The sequence below is a fragment of the Podarcis muralis genome, chromosome Z (genome assembly GCF_964188315.1).
Source record: "Podarcis muralis chromosome Z, rPodMur119.hap1.1, whole genome shotgun sequence".
Lineage (NCBI taxonomy): Eukaryota > Metazoa > Chordata > Lepidosauria > Squamata > Lacertidae > Podarcis > Podarcis muralis.
In genome coordinates this window covers 15,120,545-15,138,131 of record NC_135673.1, presented here as the reverse complement: position 1 = coordinate 15,138,131, position 17,587 = coordinate 15,120,545, and the positions used below count along the sequence as shown (strand labels likewise).

General features: G+C 43.7%; 1 protein-coding gene across 5 annotated transcripts in view; it reads left to right on the top strand.

Moving 5' to 3' along the window:
• BARHL1 (BarH like homeobox 1) overlaps positions 1–14,487 on the top strand; it is a 38,569-nt gene extending 24,082 nt beyond the window's left edge. The window contains exons 3-6 of one of the 5 annotated variants that reach the window (XR_003704589.2): positions 609–2,579; positions 3,529–3,574; positions 4,373–4,415; positions 13,182–14,487. Coding sequence is in view for 1 of the 5 variants with exons in the window: in XM_028715218.2 (XP_028571051.1) it covers positions 609–903 (295 nt within the window). In the remaining 4 variants the exon portion in view is untranslated. Of the gene's footprint in view, positions 1–608; positions 4,700–7,581; positions 10,041–13,181 lie in introns of those variants that run through there. The other 4 variants (XR_003704590.2, XR_003704588.2, XR_003704591.2 and 1 more) reach the window with 4 other exon arrangements.
• Positions 14,488–17,587: the final 3,100 nt, after the last annotated feature.

The window sequence follows — 17,587 nt, the reverse complement described above, 5'->3', positions numbered from 1 at the left end:
GTTCATCAGGTGGTGACTTGAACGTGTGAATCCGCCACCACAGATCTAACACCCCAGGCAGATGCTCTGATGACCACTTAGAACACAATGGTTTTTGTTTTGTTTCCCCCTGATGCAATCAGCCAACAAGGTTTGGTCCATTCAGTGAGATTCTGTTCTTCTATTCTTGAAAGTTAGTGAAGCAAATAGCCCTTGCAGGTTGAATATCATGCTAAATGCAAGAGTCTTAATCCTATTTGTAGAATATATTGTGCTTTAAAGAAATACACTCTGAATCATGAAAAGGGGGCGTGTTAATTTATATTTATTCTTTAAACAGTATTACTTTTGTAATACAGTCTGGTATGGGAACAAATAAAAAAATGGTATTATCATTAAGTATGATGATTAATAACACTTAAAAACACCAGCCTTTCCAAAAGGGTCCGTTCCCACGTGCAGCTGTACACACAGGTGCAGAGACTATGCGAGTGCACGTGTGGAACTCCCGCCCCAAAGAGAGCAATCCCTTTGTCAAACGCAGACACATGAGATGGATTTTCTTAAAACGGTCAATAAAAGTGATCCAAGTGTCTTGACCCCCGAAACTTTTTTTCCCCTTACCCCAGGACCAAATGGAAAAGGCAGACCGCGGTGGGCCTGGAGCTGCTGGCCGAAGCCGGGAACTACTCGGCGCTGCAGAGGATGTTCCCGTCGCCTTATTTCTACCCGCAGAGTCTGGTGTCCAACCTGGATCCGGGCGCTGCCCTCTATCTCTACCGCGGGCCCAGCGCCCCGCCGCCGGCCCTGCAGAGGCCGCTGGTCCCCCGGATCCTCATCCACGGACTTCAAGGGGGCAGCGAGCCCCCGCCGCCCTTGCCCCCCCTGGCCGGAGTCCTTCCCCGGGCGGCTCAGCCGCGGTGAGGCGAGGAGGAGGGACCGGGCGCAGCTTCTGGAAGAGACAACGTGGGAACGCCGGGGGGTGGGTGGGAAATCCCTCTTTTGAACGGGCGTTGCTTTGCTCAAACACACACGCACGCACGCACGCACACGCACCATCAACCACACATGCAACAAATTTGGTCCAGTTTGACTCTTGAAAACGGGAGGGAAAATCAGATCCTATTTGGGGGATATACCACGATGCACGCGTTTTAGTGCTTCCTTCCAGAGGCGTACCTAGGCTCCCTTGCGCCCTTGGCAAGGAGCGGTATCGGCGCGCCCCCTCCCTCCCCCCCGCATCTCCAGCCAAAAATAATTATTATTTTTTTAATTGGCCTAATTCAATCGTCACAAATTACTCTTAAACTGGGCGTTTAACAGCCCAATCCTATAAATGTCTAATCAAAAGTAAATCCCACCGAGTTCAAGGGGGCTTACTCCCAGGAAAGTGGGTACACCGGCCTGCAGCCTAAAGGTGGCAAGCAACTTCTGACAATACCTCGCTTGCCTTTTTGTTTCTTATGGCACCACTTGGAGGTTGCGCCCTAAGTACACACTTTACTCGGAACTAAGCCCCGTCGATGGCCCTTGCTCTCTGGGGTAAACATGCAGCGGCGCGGGCTGGAAATTGGTCAAAGCGGGAAGGAAACCAGGGGAAAGTGACTCGTCTTTGCAAAATTAAGAGCCTCGCCTGACGTTTGGCGTCGTCGGCGTCCTCACGGGGAGCTCCGCTGCACGAACTAACCGGCAGCACTGCCGGCTCTCTGGGGAGGGGGCTCTGCAGGGCTGCTGCGATAGCCCATGCCTCCACGCCGCGCCGAGAGAGGGGCACTATTTTCGCGCCTCCGCCCCACGGCCTGCTCCCTTGGCGGGGGCCAACATGGCTGACCCCTAAGTACGCCTCTGCCTCCTTCACACGACCTATAGGACGGTGCTTTGTTCCCTCTACAAGCCGAGCAGCAGCAAATAGACAAAATATTATCAATAAATTTATTTCAAATAGGAAAAAAAAGTTTTGAAACAGTTAAATAAGATTACAGCAACAGAAGTAGGATGGGCCCTGTGAAAATAATAATAAAAAACCCCTACAAAAGACGGTCTCTCCCATGCTGCCTCTTGTTTGCATGGGGTTTCCTGCTCTTCAGACCCATTGCCTTTCATAAACTCTGTTTACCCATGTGCACAAGCGTTTATGCCTGGGCCTGGGCCTGACACAGTCCTTTCCAGCAGAACAAGGAGGGTCATCCCTCCCTCTCTCCTGAAGTTGAAGGAGCTTCAAAGTTGCCAACCTCCCCACCCCTTCCCAGAATTCCTTCAGTTTTTTAAATAGGTACAACAGGTAGAGATTCAGCAGATGCAGTTCCCCCTCCCCCAGATTGCAGGGAGAACTTCTCCCGATTTGATATCGCAGCGGAGCATTCAGCACCCTTCTAAGTGGGCAAAGATGGACTTATATTCTCTCCCCCACCTGTTTGATAGCACCCCCTTTCCTAATAAACTTTTTTTTTTCCAGCTGAGGGCCACTTGTCCTCATAAGCAACCTTCTGGGGGACGCATGGCAGTGATGGGCAGGGCCAGGGGCCCTCACCTTTGTACCACAGGGGTGCTGCAAACCCCAGAGGTTTCTACGCACATGTGGACATCTGTACTCCAGCCAGGTAAGCAAGAGTTCAGGGACTCATTCCAGCCAGGTAAAAGCATCTAAGAAAGGTGCAGAGCCAGGCCTGTGAAGGGCATGGCCTGGGGAGAATTTCGAGGGCCACATAGACAGGTCTGGAGGGCCGCATGTGAAGAGCCTGACCCTTGCTCTGCATACTGGCCCAAACACCCTTTACACACATGGCTTCATGGACACATGCAGCCCACCAGAGAATATATAATCTCACACGCACACATAACACATAGACAGGGCCCTTCTGTACTATTGCAGCATTGCTTGTTTTCCTTTGCATGGTCTGGCAAAGTTAAGCAGCTTTAAAAAATAATAATAATAAATGCCCCTTTGTTTTCAGATGGAGTGAATAGAGTCAAGCAGGCAGCTTCCCCCAAAGAATCCTGGGAAATGTAGTTCCCCCACAGGGCTACAATTCCCAGCACCCCATAACAAACTACAGCTCCCAGGATTCTTTTGAGGAAAAACATGCTTTACATGCATCCACCTGCAGAGCAGCCCACCCTTCTGCCTGTGCTTCCTGTTCAAGAGGGGCTAAGCCCAGGGCAGTAATTGATACAGACATACCACAGGCAACCTCCTCAATAAGTTTGGCTTTTCAGTTACTTAATATATATGATATTCCAAAGGCACTCTAACATACCCCAGCCCCTCTACCACTTTGAGACTGAGGTCACATCCACACCAATAAGCAAATTGTTTGGGAGGTGTCCTCAGAGGCAAGACAAGAATAAGAGAATTTTTCACACCTTGGCAGCCCTGCCGCCCCAGCCACAAAACCAGCAGCAGACATATCTGGTCTGGGTTATTGATGGCTATTTATTTTTATACACACACACGTTTACAGTTTGCTCTCCTACCCGGTCCAGCCACACCAAGAAAATGTCCTCTGCGCATCTCGTTACATGCTGACTCGTCCTTTTCTCTCACTGCAGGAAAAGGGATAGAGTGAGCTCGTAAAGGGGAAAGAGATGTCTATATGTAAGTTACACTCAGAGCAGACACACTGAAATCAATGCACACTAGGTCCACGAACTTAGTGAACACAGGTCCATTTGTTTCAATTTATTCTATTCTGTTCAGCAGGATTAACATACAATTTAATCACCAACACCTCTAAGTGGTTTACATCATTTCAGTTGGCCTTCTCTTGGTTTTATACAACTCTATATATCTGTGTTTTAAATGGAGATGAGACCTGGCTCAGTGGTACAGTATGCAGAAGGTCCCAGGCTTAATCCTTCAACAGCATATCCATGTAGGAATGCGAATGTCTTCTCTTTGAAACCCTGCCAGTCAGTGTAGACATTACTGAGCTAAGAAGACCAATGGTCTGACTTAGTATTTCTGTATTCCTGGTATGTGAAACACGTACCAGCCCAATTTTGGGAAGTTTGTGTAAAGATTTTTTAAAAAAACATTCATTTTATAGTGTATATAAAACAGAAAGAACAGTTACAACAACAGGTGAAAATTAATTATTATTATTTTTGAAAAAAACTAAACAATAGGCACGTTGAATGGGTTAAAATAACAGAATCCAATTTGATTTCAGCAGATGAGACTAGGCTTGCAAACCTACCTATGAGTAAGCCCCACTAAACCCAGGATTACTTCTGTTTTAGGCCTTCCAATTTGGGAAATTAGTTGCTGGCGGACCACCAGCCTGGCTCGAGGTACAGTAGGTGTAGATTGCTCCCTCCAGCACACACACACACACACACACACACACACAAACACACAGAGCAAAAGAAATAACTATGTTTTATCTCCCTGTAGCACAAGAGGACTCCTTTTATGCTAGACCAAGAATTTTCAAAAAGTATGTAACTTTAATTTTTTTTTCTTTTTGTAAATAACTTTGGTGCACAAATGTATATGAATTATTTATTGGTGAACCCAGAGGGCGTATTTGTGTAAGTGAGTCTCGTAAGTCTGTATATCTGTAGGATTCTCTTTTCCGGACTTTGTAATGAGGAAGAAGAAAAGGAGGATTCTTGCTTTAGAAGAGATCAGGGGGAGGGGAAAGCTTCCTCTCTTGCTTTCGCTCTCTTTCCCTCCCCCTCTCTCTTTTTTTAAATGTGGAAATAAACTTCTTTACAAACAGATTGAGTCATTTCCTAGCCTTCTTCACCCACCCCACTTCGCTACAGAGACATCAAATATATGCTGGAAAGCAATGAGAGAGAAGCAGCAAGAGGAAGTCCCTAAAATTCTCGCTGGAGGGGAAAATAATTCTGGTTACGTGGATAAGGAATCAGTTTAATGTCTCTACCCTGCTTTTCAGCCCGGAAGGATGCTTTTGGTGGCTTAAGAACTGGATCTGGCCAATGGCCCATCTAGTCCAGCATCCTGTTCTCACAGTGGTTAACTAGATGCCTGTGGGAAACCTGAAAGCAGGACCCAAGCACAAAAGCCCTCTCCCCTCCTGTGGTTCCCAGCAACTGGTATTCAGAAGCATTGCTGACTTGTGGTTAGTAGCCCTTTATAGCCCTCTCCCCCATGACTTTCCTAATCCTCTTTTAAAGCCATCTAGGTTGGTGGCCATCACTGCTTCCAGCAGGAGGAAGTTCCATCGTTGAACTATGCGCTGTGTGTATCTGATCTTAGCCTATCAACATTTTACATTTGTGTAAAATAACAGTAAACAAAAGCAGCTCAGGTAAGCCTTCCGATATGTTGCTGATTTCCATCATACAGTGACCCATCAACTTGCAGGCAAGTATGCAGAATAAATTCGATCCTGGTTTTATTTACAGGAGGAACTTAGCTAATTCGCTGTTTCTGAAATCCCGTCTTAGACGGCTTTAGAAGAGGATTAGACAAATACATGGAGGAGAAGCCTATCCATGGGCTACTAGCCATGTGGCTATGCTCTGTTCCCAAAGAAAACCCAAACAAACTGAAAGCATGGAGATTCCAGTCAAACCATTTGCCGCGGTAAAAGGTGGCAGTGCTTAGCTGTGGCAAAAGCCTTTGATAGTGGTTATCCTGGGGTTATGTAGATTTAGTACCAGGATGTGTGTGCTATCCAGCAGCGGCTGGTGCGCTCTGGGAGTAGGAGCACAGAAGGCAAGGATCCATGAGTAGGCAGAGCCATGTCAACAAGGGGCAACACTGAAGTGAAGGAATAAGAACCGGACAGGCAGGACTACTCCTTGGACTGGATATAAGTAAGGAAGGAAAGGGCAGGCTGGAGAAGGATGGAGAAGAAAACTTGAATTAGTCGGCTCTGCCTGTTGGCCACCCTGCCTTCCGCAGGATCATTCTGAATAGGCACCAGCCACCATGGCCCGGCTCTTCACATCTGAGCATGTCCCTCCCTACAGAAAGCAGCCTAGGCCAGACCAGTGACTCATGCAGAACTGCGAGAGAGGCTCTCCTCTGTGGGTGGTGCTTGGGGCTCATGTTATTCTACAAGGGACAATACTAAGGCGGAGGAAGCTGGCAGCCGGAGCCCCCACCACACTTGGAATGATTGCAAGTAAAAAGCAGGCAGGGAGTGGCTGAGAACGGGCTGACAGTTAGTAGGGCACTTGCACCAGTGGACCAGCCTCCACCGGTGGGGCTTATTTTTGTTGTTTCTCTGCCCTCTGTACCTTCTGAAAGCAGAGTCGGAGAGCTGGAGAGGGTCAGGGAGGCGGGGACCTTGCCAGCGACAGTGAATTATTAACGCTCATCTTGCAAACAGATAATGGCCTTAAATGATCGCTTTGGTGAAAAAACAAAAAAGAGTGCCTTCCACTCTCCAGCAATAATGAAAAGGGGAGGAACAAGAGAAGGAAAGGACTTAAGTTGCTCATCTGTCTTTGGCCTGCATCTCCCCCAGCAGCTGGTCACCGGGACAAGCCTGGGAGCTGCTCTCTGTCTTGGGAAGCTGACAGATGGGTTGCGAGGCTTAGCTCTTTACACAGAACCAGGCCTCCTCTGCCAGACCAACGTCACCCCCCCCCTTTGCACACACAAACACACACACAGATCTCCTCCCCAACCTGCGGGCCAGACTGCAAAAATATATGCATGCAGGTCAGACACTCAAGCGGAGGGACAACAAATGGCGATAAATGAAAGAGCTATGCAGAGATCCTCAGCAGGGAGGAGAGAAGGAGGGCCCTAGGGTTGAAAATGGACAGGCATAGAAATGATCTAAGGAGCTGCAGAAAATGTTTGCTTCGCTAGGGATGGGAGAATTTGCCAATTTTGTTTTTCTCTTTCCATTTCTTGTCTTACTGTCCACTGTCCATTTTTTTAAAGTTCTCATGAAAACTTCCTCAGTCTTTACCATGAGTGTCCACTTGTTAGGGTTTCAGTCTTGTTTTTAATGTATCAGTTGTTTTAGTTTAACTGTTCTTAGTCATCTTATATGTAAATCTCCTGGAGGCAGTGGTTTAGAAAGCAGTGAATAATCTGTGATGTTGATGATAATATTCACCAGCATTTTAAGTGTTAATTTCTCCTAATAAACTCATCTTTGTAGGCAGTTTTGCCTAACATACACATTTATTTGCAAGCCATATCCCCCAGTGTGATACATTTGTGTATGCCATTTTCATTATTATATGCATTTTTATGCACACTTTGCCCCAGTACATGCATTTCTGTACCTGCAGGCTGGAGAATTGTGATGCAAAATGTGAACGCCATGATACCACTTTTAACAGTCATGACTTCCCCAAATAATTCTGAGAGCTGTAGTTTCATAAAGGTGCTGAAGGTTGTTAAAAGAGACCCCTGCATTCCCCTCACAGAGCTACGGTTCCCAGAGTGTATTAGCAGTCAATTTGTCTTCATGGGGAATTCTGGAAATTGTAGCTTTGAGGGTAATGGGCGGGGAAGTTGTTCCTGAGAACTCTCAGCACCATTAACAAACTACAACTCCCATATTTTTTATTTATTTTTTGAGGGGGGAAGACTTGACTACTTAAAGTGGCATCATAGTGCTTTACATGTATGGTGTGAATGTGGTCTCTGTCTTCACTCTTACTCAGGGCTGTGAAGTCTGCAGCCCTTCAGATGTTGCATGACTCCAGCACCCATCCTGGAGCAACTCTCCTATGAGGAAAGGCTGCAGTATTTTTGACTTTTTCATTGGGAAAAAAGGCAAGTAAGAAGCGACACAGTAGAAATTTATAAAATTATGCATGGATGCATTTCCCCTCCTCCTTCTTTCATAACACTAGATCTTTGCAGAAATCCAATGAAGCTGAATGTTTGAAAATTCAGGACAGATAAAAGAAAGGCCTTCACCCAGTGCATAGTTAAACTATGGAACTCTCTCCCATAGGAGACAGTTATAGCCACCATCTATGATGTCTTTCATCATAGGGACGTGGGTGGTGCTGTGGTCTAAACCACTGAGCCCTGGGCTTGCTGATCAGAAGGTCGGTGGTTCGAATCCCCGTGATGTGGTGAGCTCCCGTTACTCGGTCCCAGCTCCTGCCCACCTAGCAGTTCGAAAGCACGTCAAAGTGCAAGTAGATAAATAGGTACTGCTCCGGCGGGAAGGTAAACGGCGTTTCTGTGTGCTGCTCTGGTTCGCCAGAAGCGGCTTAGTCATGCTGGCCAGCTGTACGCCGGCTCCCTCGGCCAATAAAGTGAGATGAGCACCACAACCCCAGAGTTGTTCATGACTGGACTTAACTGTCAGGAGTCCTTTACCTTTTTTAAAAATGATGTCTTTAAAAGAGGATTGGACAAATTCATGGAGATAAAGGCTATCAGTGGCTAATAGGCAGACCCAGATGAAAGCAACTCGAGGTGCCAGGCTAGGAGATCTTGAGAGGCCCAAACTGAATAGCATCTGATCATGAGAAACAAAACCTCGTTCTCTTCTTTATCAACTCAATGAAAGTAGAACATTGCTGAAATTTTAGCACTGATTAAGAGATTGTTTATAAATTTATGGAATTAATGAAGACATCCACACAGAACCTTCATAGGGGAAATTATAGCAAAGTTACAACATTGCACTACATACAAGGTCAGAACAGTTTCTTTCAAGGTCTTTTGGGTGCAAACTTAATTATATCATTAAAACCAGTAAGTCACAGTTTATCATTTTATATGCAGAGAATGCTTAGACCACACAATCATTCTTGGGACATTGTTGAGCGTAGATCATTCTGTATCCTTTTTAGTCTATAAAATGATGTTTCGCCAGTACAGTTTGTAACCATTAAACACAGGAACAATCTAAAAATTGTTTCCACATTTGGAAAAGCTGTCTGAATTTTTCCTGGAATATTACTTGATACATATCTTGGTGGGTGAAATTTTCTTTTTCAGGGTGAGCTGGTTTGACATACAGGTGGAAGTGCAAGCGTTCATTGACTAGACTAAGGTCAACATCCTTTGGATACTTTGCACCAAAATCACAATGCCATTGTGAATATGCTCCTTGGTTGCTTGAAGGTTGACCACAAAAGAAAAATTGCCAGCTCCTATACACTGTTGCCCTTCTGTTTACATTGGCTTTAAGAGTGACCATGACAGGTGTAAATGAATTTACCCTTAACTCTTTGAGAAAGTTTGTTTAAGGTTTCAGGTGCTGTCGCATCATCCCCACCCCCCACCCCGTACCTTCTTTTGACAGTTTTGTATGTACTCTACCTCTGGTAGGGTAAAGTACCAGGGTAGAGTAGGGTAGGGTAGAGTACCTCTGGTACTCTACCTCTGGTAGAGTAAATTTTTCTTGCTGTTCAGTTTCATCAAACTTAGCCTGGGTGTTTGATACAAACTGTAATAGTGAGCTGTAAATATTTACACATGTGCTCAATAAAATTTGCAAACTTGGGAGTGCCTTGCTAACTTTATGAAATTGGTCTAGCAAAACTGTTCAAAGGTGGAGCATAAACATGAATTCAAATCCTTCCATTTTCTGCGGAAGATTTACAGCTTGTTGTCTAGTATCTCCTTTTTCGGTTTCACCACAGTAAATATGACTGAGGAATTCAACAATGTAAGTATAACTTTCACCAATAGCTGCAGTAGCTTTGCCATGAGCCTCTCTTATTGTGTCGGATAAATGTTTAGGAACTTTTGACCAAAAAGCAAGAATTCTTTTAGCACTGCCCATCTTTCTGAAGTAGCTGAGAAAAAACAATGAAGTTAATCTATTGTGGTAAAAAATCATTGCAACCAGGCATGAGTAAACTGCAGTTCAGCCAAAGAGATTTAGAGAATGTCCAATGCATGGAATAATCTTTGCAAACTTGTTCCTTTCCAGCATTTTTGGTTGGTTGCCGTTATAGTTTTCAGCCATATTGGCTGCATTGTCATATGACTGTCCTCTAGATTTGCTGAAATCTATTTCAAGTTCAGAATCAGCTCAGCCATACTTTCACTGGTGTGATCTTTCAGTTCAAAAAGACTCAGAAAGCATTGAGCTGGTAATCCATCGTGGGGAGAAACATATCTAACAATGACAGTAAACTGATAAACATGGGAAACATCAGGGGTTGAATTGACTGATAAACTAAAATAACCTGCCTATTTGAAGTCATTTGGTATTGCTTCTTGAACTGTATTAGCCATCACCTGGATAACCTCGTCGCATATGGCTTTGGATAAGTAAGGGTGACCAAAGCCTTTACCTCCATACCGATTTATGTGAGCACACAGGAAGGGATCAAATCTGGCAATTAATTCAAGCAATTCCAGAAAGTTACCATTATTTGGTGAACTGAATTCCTGAATTTTATTTCCCCTAAATGCCAAGCCACATTCTGCCAAAAGAGAAATCAGTGCAATAACTCACTGAAGTACGTGCCTCCAGTAATCCTGCTCATTTTGATGTGAGCATGTGACCATGCTTTCTTGTTAAGCATGTTAGCATAGGGTTAATATGATTTTTAGAGTTTTTGTGGGTTCGAACAAGATAAGTGTGATGCTAATAATCAGAGTCATTAGAAGGTAGTTAGGTTAGTGAAAAATTTGCACACAAAATAGTAGACTTTTCCTGTTGTGAGAGAATACATTAGCCATTCCCGAGGGTAGGTTTTTCAATTTACTTTTGGTGGAATAGAATCAATCCAGAATATTTCCTCGTTATTCAACATTATCCATAAACCTACATCATTATTGTCTCTGAAATAACTAGTTAGTAATTTTGTGTCTGTGGTGCTGGGGTTTTCGCTGAGATCATTTGCTTTGTTTTCCAATTCTTTAAGACTGCATTGAGCTTTAACTGCTTCTTTTGGTATAACTATCTCGTGGCATGTTGCGGAACATGGGGTCTCAAATTTCAGAGGTGCCCTATGCAACACCAAGATTTGGTGCTCCCCACCCATCTCGCTCCATTCTACACCATAATTGCAGCATCTCTTGTGGTGCCCTCAAGGCTCTGCGTCCAGTGTGACCAAACCAGTTGCACTCCCCTAAATCTGCCTCTGGTACCTTGTGTTAGTCTTTGTAGGTCCAGTACTTGTGGCTGTAGTCACTGAAAACAGTTCTCAAAGTTCTTGGGAGGCTGCGCTCTGTATATAAACCGGTTGTTCTGCTCAAACTGCTTAGTGTCGTCTACTTGATTTTCTTCTATTTGTAAACACGAACGTTCTGTACCTGAGGGATTATGTACGGCTGTTTTTGACGGCTGTACAAAACCGTATGACGTGATTGGCTTTAAATGTTGGGAGTACTTCCTTCTGTTCTTTTCGTCGCTTTCATTTACTAGCACCACTTTCATATTGCTTGCTCATTATTATTTTCACAAAAAGGTGATTCACAGTGATATAAAAGGATCCTCACTTGTTCTTAAAACACACACTGTAATGATAGACAGGGATCTGAACACTTGCATTGCTTTGTAGTGGACGATATTATTTGATTCTGAGTAGCTTTAAAGCCTCCACGAATTTACTAAACAATAAGTATTCACTTGTCCTAGACTCGTGTGTCACATGTTTAACGTTACTAAGGAACTGGGCCTAGATTGTAAAATTTGTCTGTTTTTTTTAGAATTGGGGGGGGGGGGCAAGAGGCAGAGGCCCTCCTAGATTATGAGGCCCTGGGATGCAGCCTCTTCAGTCTGTATGTAAATATAGCCAGGAGTATTTTTCTAGGAAAAAAAGGTGCCAGAACTCACTATGAACACCTCCCTCAGTCTCTTAGAATGGCAGTGGCACCAACCTGAGAGGTGCCAGAACCCACCTGAGAGCAGATCCTCCAAGTATCCCTATTTTCCAGGGATGTCCCTGATTTTGAGAAGCTGTCCAGGTTTCTGATTTGATCCCAGTATGTCCCACTTTTCCTTAGGCTGTCCCTATTTTCACTGAAGAAATGTTGGAGGGTATGGAGTTATCCGGCCTCCGAGCCGTCTGAAGGCAATCCTGTATAGGGAAGTTTTAAAAAATGTTTCATGATTTATTATGTTTTTATATATGTTGGAAGCTGCCCAGAGTGGCTGGGCAAACCCATTGAGACGTGTGGGGTATATATAGTAGAATAATCATTATGGAATGGGACAAGGACATCGGAGAAATGTTGGAGGGTATGCCTAAGAGGTGCCGGAACCGAGTTCCTGTGAGTTCCCCCTGAAAAAAAAGGCCCTGAATGTAGTACTGCTACTAGCCATGATGGCTGCACCCCTGTGGCAGCATCCCTTGGAATACCAGTTGCTGGAAACTGCAGGAAGGGAGAGTTCTCCTGTGCTCCAGTCCTGCTAGTGAGTTTCCCACTGAAGCATTTGGTTGGCCATGGTGAGAACAAGATGCTGGACTAGATGGGCCGCCTTTGGCCTGATCTTACAGGATTCCAGCACTTTCTGGAGGTTGCCCACCCCTCTTGTTACTGGTTGAAAGTAATACCTCAGCTCCACCACTGTCCCTTTTGGTCAGAGCCATTCACTCTTGGGAAACATCAGAAGAGGCTAAACTGTGGCCCTCTGGATGTTGCTATGTGACAACTCCAATAACCCCTGACAGATGGAGGTGCTGTTTTGTCAGTCTGCCTCAGGGATTAGGGCCTGGCCTGCTGTGGAAAGGGTTGTACTCCCCTTGAGCCTTGCAGCTGTGGTGGCAAGGAGTACCAACCATCACATCTCTTGAGTCAGTCTGATTTAGCACTAGTTACCCATGCCTTCTCTGCATTGCTGTTCGGATTACTGCAAACTGAGTTACATGGAGCTACCCTAGAAGACTGTCCAGTCAGTGCAGCGCTTCAAATGATGCAAAATGTAATGGCCAAGCAATTGTTCCCCAGGCTCAGGAGAAGATGTTTAAAGCCCTAAGCGGCTTAGTTCCTCTGGGGCTGCATGCCCCCTTGTTAAGAGCTGCCGGAGAGACCCTTATGAAGATATGACTGCCAGCAGAGGCCCACTTGACAGGCATGTGGGGGAGAGCTTTTTCCTCCATTACCCCCAGATGAAGGAATGCAATCACACCCACCCACGTCACTGTTGTTAGGAAAGGTATCAAGGCACAGTTAAAACAAAAACAAAAAACCAATAAGTTTTCTATAGACTCGAGATTTTAATGTAAAGAGTCCCCCCCCCCCCCCAATAAAAAGCAGATTTTGGCTGACATTCCCAATGTAACATGGTCATTGTCTAATTTTAATCAATTGTTTTTCTTTCTGTTAAAACCATGTATAGCCATTCAAGCAGACCGAGAGTTGACAGCTTTTGAACAACTTATGGTCAATGTTCCTGCTACAGAGAACAATCAGAGAAAAATCTTTGTTGACATTTATTAAGGACTGGAAACTTCTTATGGACTTTTTGCGTGAAAGAGAAAATGAACTTGTAATATCTGGATTTGAAGATTGAGAAAATGTTGGCTTATAGAAAATAGAATAGTTGGATGTCAATTTCAGTGAATACTTTGAACTAGTTGCTATATTTAGCTGCCAAGAGAATCAGAAGTCTTTTAATCTTTTTCTATTTTTTCCCTTTTTAAATTTTCTTTTTATTTCTTTTTTCCTTCTCCCTTCTCTTTGCTCCTGTTTTTTTTAAAAAATTAGATTTTTAAAATATTTCTTTTACTCTGGTATATAACAAAAAGATGCTTTGTATTGGGTATAAACTTTTGTACATCTTTTGATGAGTATCGATTAAAATAAAGAAAAAATTGTGGAGAAAAAATTGTTCCTGCTACATCAGAGGGTGAAGTACCAACCATATACAAAATACTAACTGAGGTAGAATTTGGCCATCTTATGACCACAAAAATTCCCTGGGAAATGGACCTTGAAGTAATAATCTCTAATGAAAAATGGAAAACACTTTGAGTTGGGGGGCATAGGATGTTTTAAACCAGTTTCAGCCCAATTAATGGAATTCTCTTTGAAACATACATAGGCAATATATTTTCTGCTTGCAAATATCCCACAAGATACCAGGGGCAACATCAACCTGTTAGAAGGGATGTGGGGAGACTGGATCTTACATGCATATGGATGGTTTGCAAATCTGTTTACCCATTTTTGGGTTTTGATATTTAAAAAAATGAGTTTAATATTCAAAGTGGACCTACAACCTTACCCTCTAACTTGCTTTACTTTGAATAAAGGACATATCTACTCCACCAACTTCTCATGAAGAACTTTTAATGTTCCTCCTCACAGTGGAAAACATGGAAATAGCCATGCTCTTGGGCCTGAAAACTGAAGTGTGATACTCCATAGCATGGACAATAGCCCTGGCTGAAAAGCTGATGAGCCAGATTTGTGCTACCAAAGGGAATTCTAACCAACAGCTTTTCTATATTGTGTGGCAACCGTTTTTGGATGATATGGGTTAAGAAGACTGAGTTCTCATGGTAATATATGGAAATATTTCTTGGAGTGATTTGTAATAACTTTATTTGATATTTTTAAGCAACGTGGTTGATGTGTTTTGACTTACGTTTTATGTGTGATGTGAAGAATGAAAATGAATAAACATTATTTTAAAAACCTGAGCTTTTAACATTTGCAATGTTTTATTTTTTATTAGTTCATATTATGGTTTGTTCTTAGGTTTTGATTTGCTATACACCACCATACTGATTTTCATAAAGGCTGTGGAAAAGAATAATAAAATCAATGGACAACTTAATTTAAAATGAAGCCCAGCCTTTCTCCTGTTGCAGCCAGACAAGATGTATTCGGTTGCTCACAGAACAAAACACCTCCCATGGCTTATTCCTGAGAATTCAGGGGTCTCAGGTAGACAGTCTCTGCATATGAATGTTCCATTTAACTGCTGCTGCTGCAAACAACTGTTGCCTGGCCCATCTTCCATGAATTTGCCTATCTGTTTTGTATAAGAATACAAAATGGGGGCTGCAACAGGTGTGGAGTGTTGGTGGTGGCTGGTGGCCCTTGGGACTGGTGAGGCAGAAGGCAAGGAGACCAACAGTAGGCAGAGGCAGAGCCAATGACAGGCGGAGGCAACTCATTCAAGTTTTATGCCCACCCTCCTCCTCCTTGCAAAGTTCTGCAACAGCGAAACTTGGACTGACTGGAGGAAGTTAACTGGCAGTGCCACCCCCGGACTGATTATAATTAGTTATAATTAAGGAAGGAAGCCATCAAATTTAACACATGAGGGGGCCCACTTTAACTAAATTGTATAATTTGGTATTTAAATAATCAGTATTAATAATTGTATTAATTGGATAAAACTGGCATTGTTTTAATGAGGCTGTTATTGGAATGATATTGGAAAAACTGATCTCATATGAAATATATAATTAGTTATAATTATTTGTTGTTATTATTATGACATTTCTGTCCCAGCTTTCATCCAAGGAGCTCAAAATGAGAGTTGTTAGGAGATTCTTATTCCCCACAGAACTACAGTTCCCAGAACGGTTAACAACCAACGCCTCTTCCCAGGGAATATTGGGAACTGTAGTTGTGTGAGAAGTAAGGGGTCTCCTAACAATTCTCAGCACTCTGAATAAACTACAGTTCCCAGGGTTTTTTGGGGGAGGAAAGTAATGCCTGTTTAAAATGGTATAATAGTGTTTCAAATACATGGTGCATATGCAGCCTTAGATTACCATTAAAAGTTCCCGTCGTTTTTTCTTTTAAGAATGGAGTTTTCTGGTGCTCTATGTGGTGGATTCTTGCCTTTTTTTTGTTTTTTAAAACCCCCCCACAAAACATCAAGGAAGCAGAAGCAGCTCATTAAGTCAAACATCTCCCTTTTGAAAGGTGTTGATTTTACATGAGAAAAGAAGCCCAGAAGCCCAGGTCAGGGGCTGAATTTGGTAAATCCCTAGGGTTTCTTTTTCTGTGTGTGAGTGTGTGTGTGTATAAGAAGGGTGTGAGAGGGCGGAGGAGGGGATTGTCCCCAGCTCTGGGGTTAATAAAGTGGGAAAAGAGTCTCTTTCAGAGGCATTGCAAACAAAGTCCCCCCTCCCCTAAAAGAAGCCCTCTGTCCAAAGGCCTACATGGATTGACTTAAACCCAGGGGATAAGTGCTTTAAATTAATCTCATTGCCTAAGAATGAGGCCAAACAAAACTCTTTTAAAATCATATTAAAAATCTATCAAAGGAACAACTTGCGCTTTTCATTGAGAGAGAGAGAGAGAAAGAATAATCCAGCAACGGCCTTCCTTACATTTACACAGCCCAGAAATGCAAATCAAAGACGTTCTGTGCTATTTAATTGCCCTTGTAGCTCCCAGCCGATGCCATCTCGCACGTTAATGAACGACAACCCTTTCTAACACGACAGGAAAATGGCAAGATTGAAATTTGTCCTCGCCAAGACACATTTGGAAATGAGTTGAAAGGTTTCACTTCGGCAAAGGGATTAAAAAAAAAAATCAATTTGAAATATAGCAGGTGAAAGCATACAACCCTAGAAAAAAAAGGTTACAGACCAAAGCTGCTGGTGTAAATCAAAATATGAACTTGAAGGTAATAGGAATTGATAAAATAGTCTAAGGCTGAAACGCTCAATGGGACTTACTATTTCTGTGTAGATATGTAGCAAATAGCATTGGATGAACACATGTCCTGTGATAAAGAGTTTGGAGGCCAACAGGACAGTTGCAAATAACATGGGACAGAAATTCCAGAACTATTGAGCCACAAGAAATAAATGGATTTGAAAAATCATGGAAACACAAAAGCAAGCACATGGAGGATGCTGTCAGTTGCATCTCTGTTTAACTCACTGTTCTTGGAGAAGGCCCTAGCTCAGTGGTGAAGATTCTGCTTTGCGTGTAACATCCTGGAAAGCCACTGCCAATCAGTGTAGACAATGCTGAGCTGGGTGGGCCAATGGTCTGACTCAGTATAAGACAGCTTCCCAGACCTTTTAACTTGCCTCTGCTAGGACAGTTCTGTTGTGTATCTGTATACCTGAATCACTCAAATCACCCTCAAAGATGCAAAGAATAATCTGTCCTCTGAGGAGGCTTCATGGTGCATCTCTGTATGACTGGCTACAGTACCCTGACCGGGGCGGGGTGTGTGTGTCACGGTCTCTGCTGAAAAACCTCTAGCCAAGAAGAGCCCACCATCTTCAAGGCACTCTGTGTCACAGTTGGACAGCCCATCCTTCTGATAAATAAACATCCTTCAGCCCTCTGATATTTTTTATGGTTTTTCCTCATCTTTTCAAGCTCTATAAACAGCAGCATGGAAAGGTTTTCATCGCCAGAAGACCACGCTCTCCTTGTGGCATACCAGTACAGTGGTACCTCAGGTTACAAACACCTCGGGTTACAAACACTTCGGGTTACAGACTCCACTAACCCGGAGGTAGTACCTTGGGTTAAGAACTTTGCTCCAGGATGAGAACAGAAATCGAACAGCAGCAGCGAGAGGTCCCATTAGCTAAAGTGGTACCTCGGGTTAAGAACGGTTTCAGGTTAAGAACGGACCTCCGGAACGAATTAAGTTCGTAAGTTCAGACGTACCACTGTAATGGGCATGGGCAGAGCAATGGGTGCAACACTTATCTTTGTACAATGAATGGGGAACCTTGGCTTTTGGCCTATGCTGGCTGGAGCTGATAGGAGTTGGAGTCCACCATCCATCCTAAAAGCAGACACTTTTCC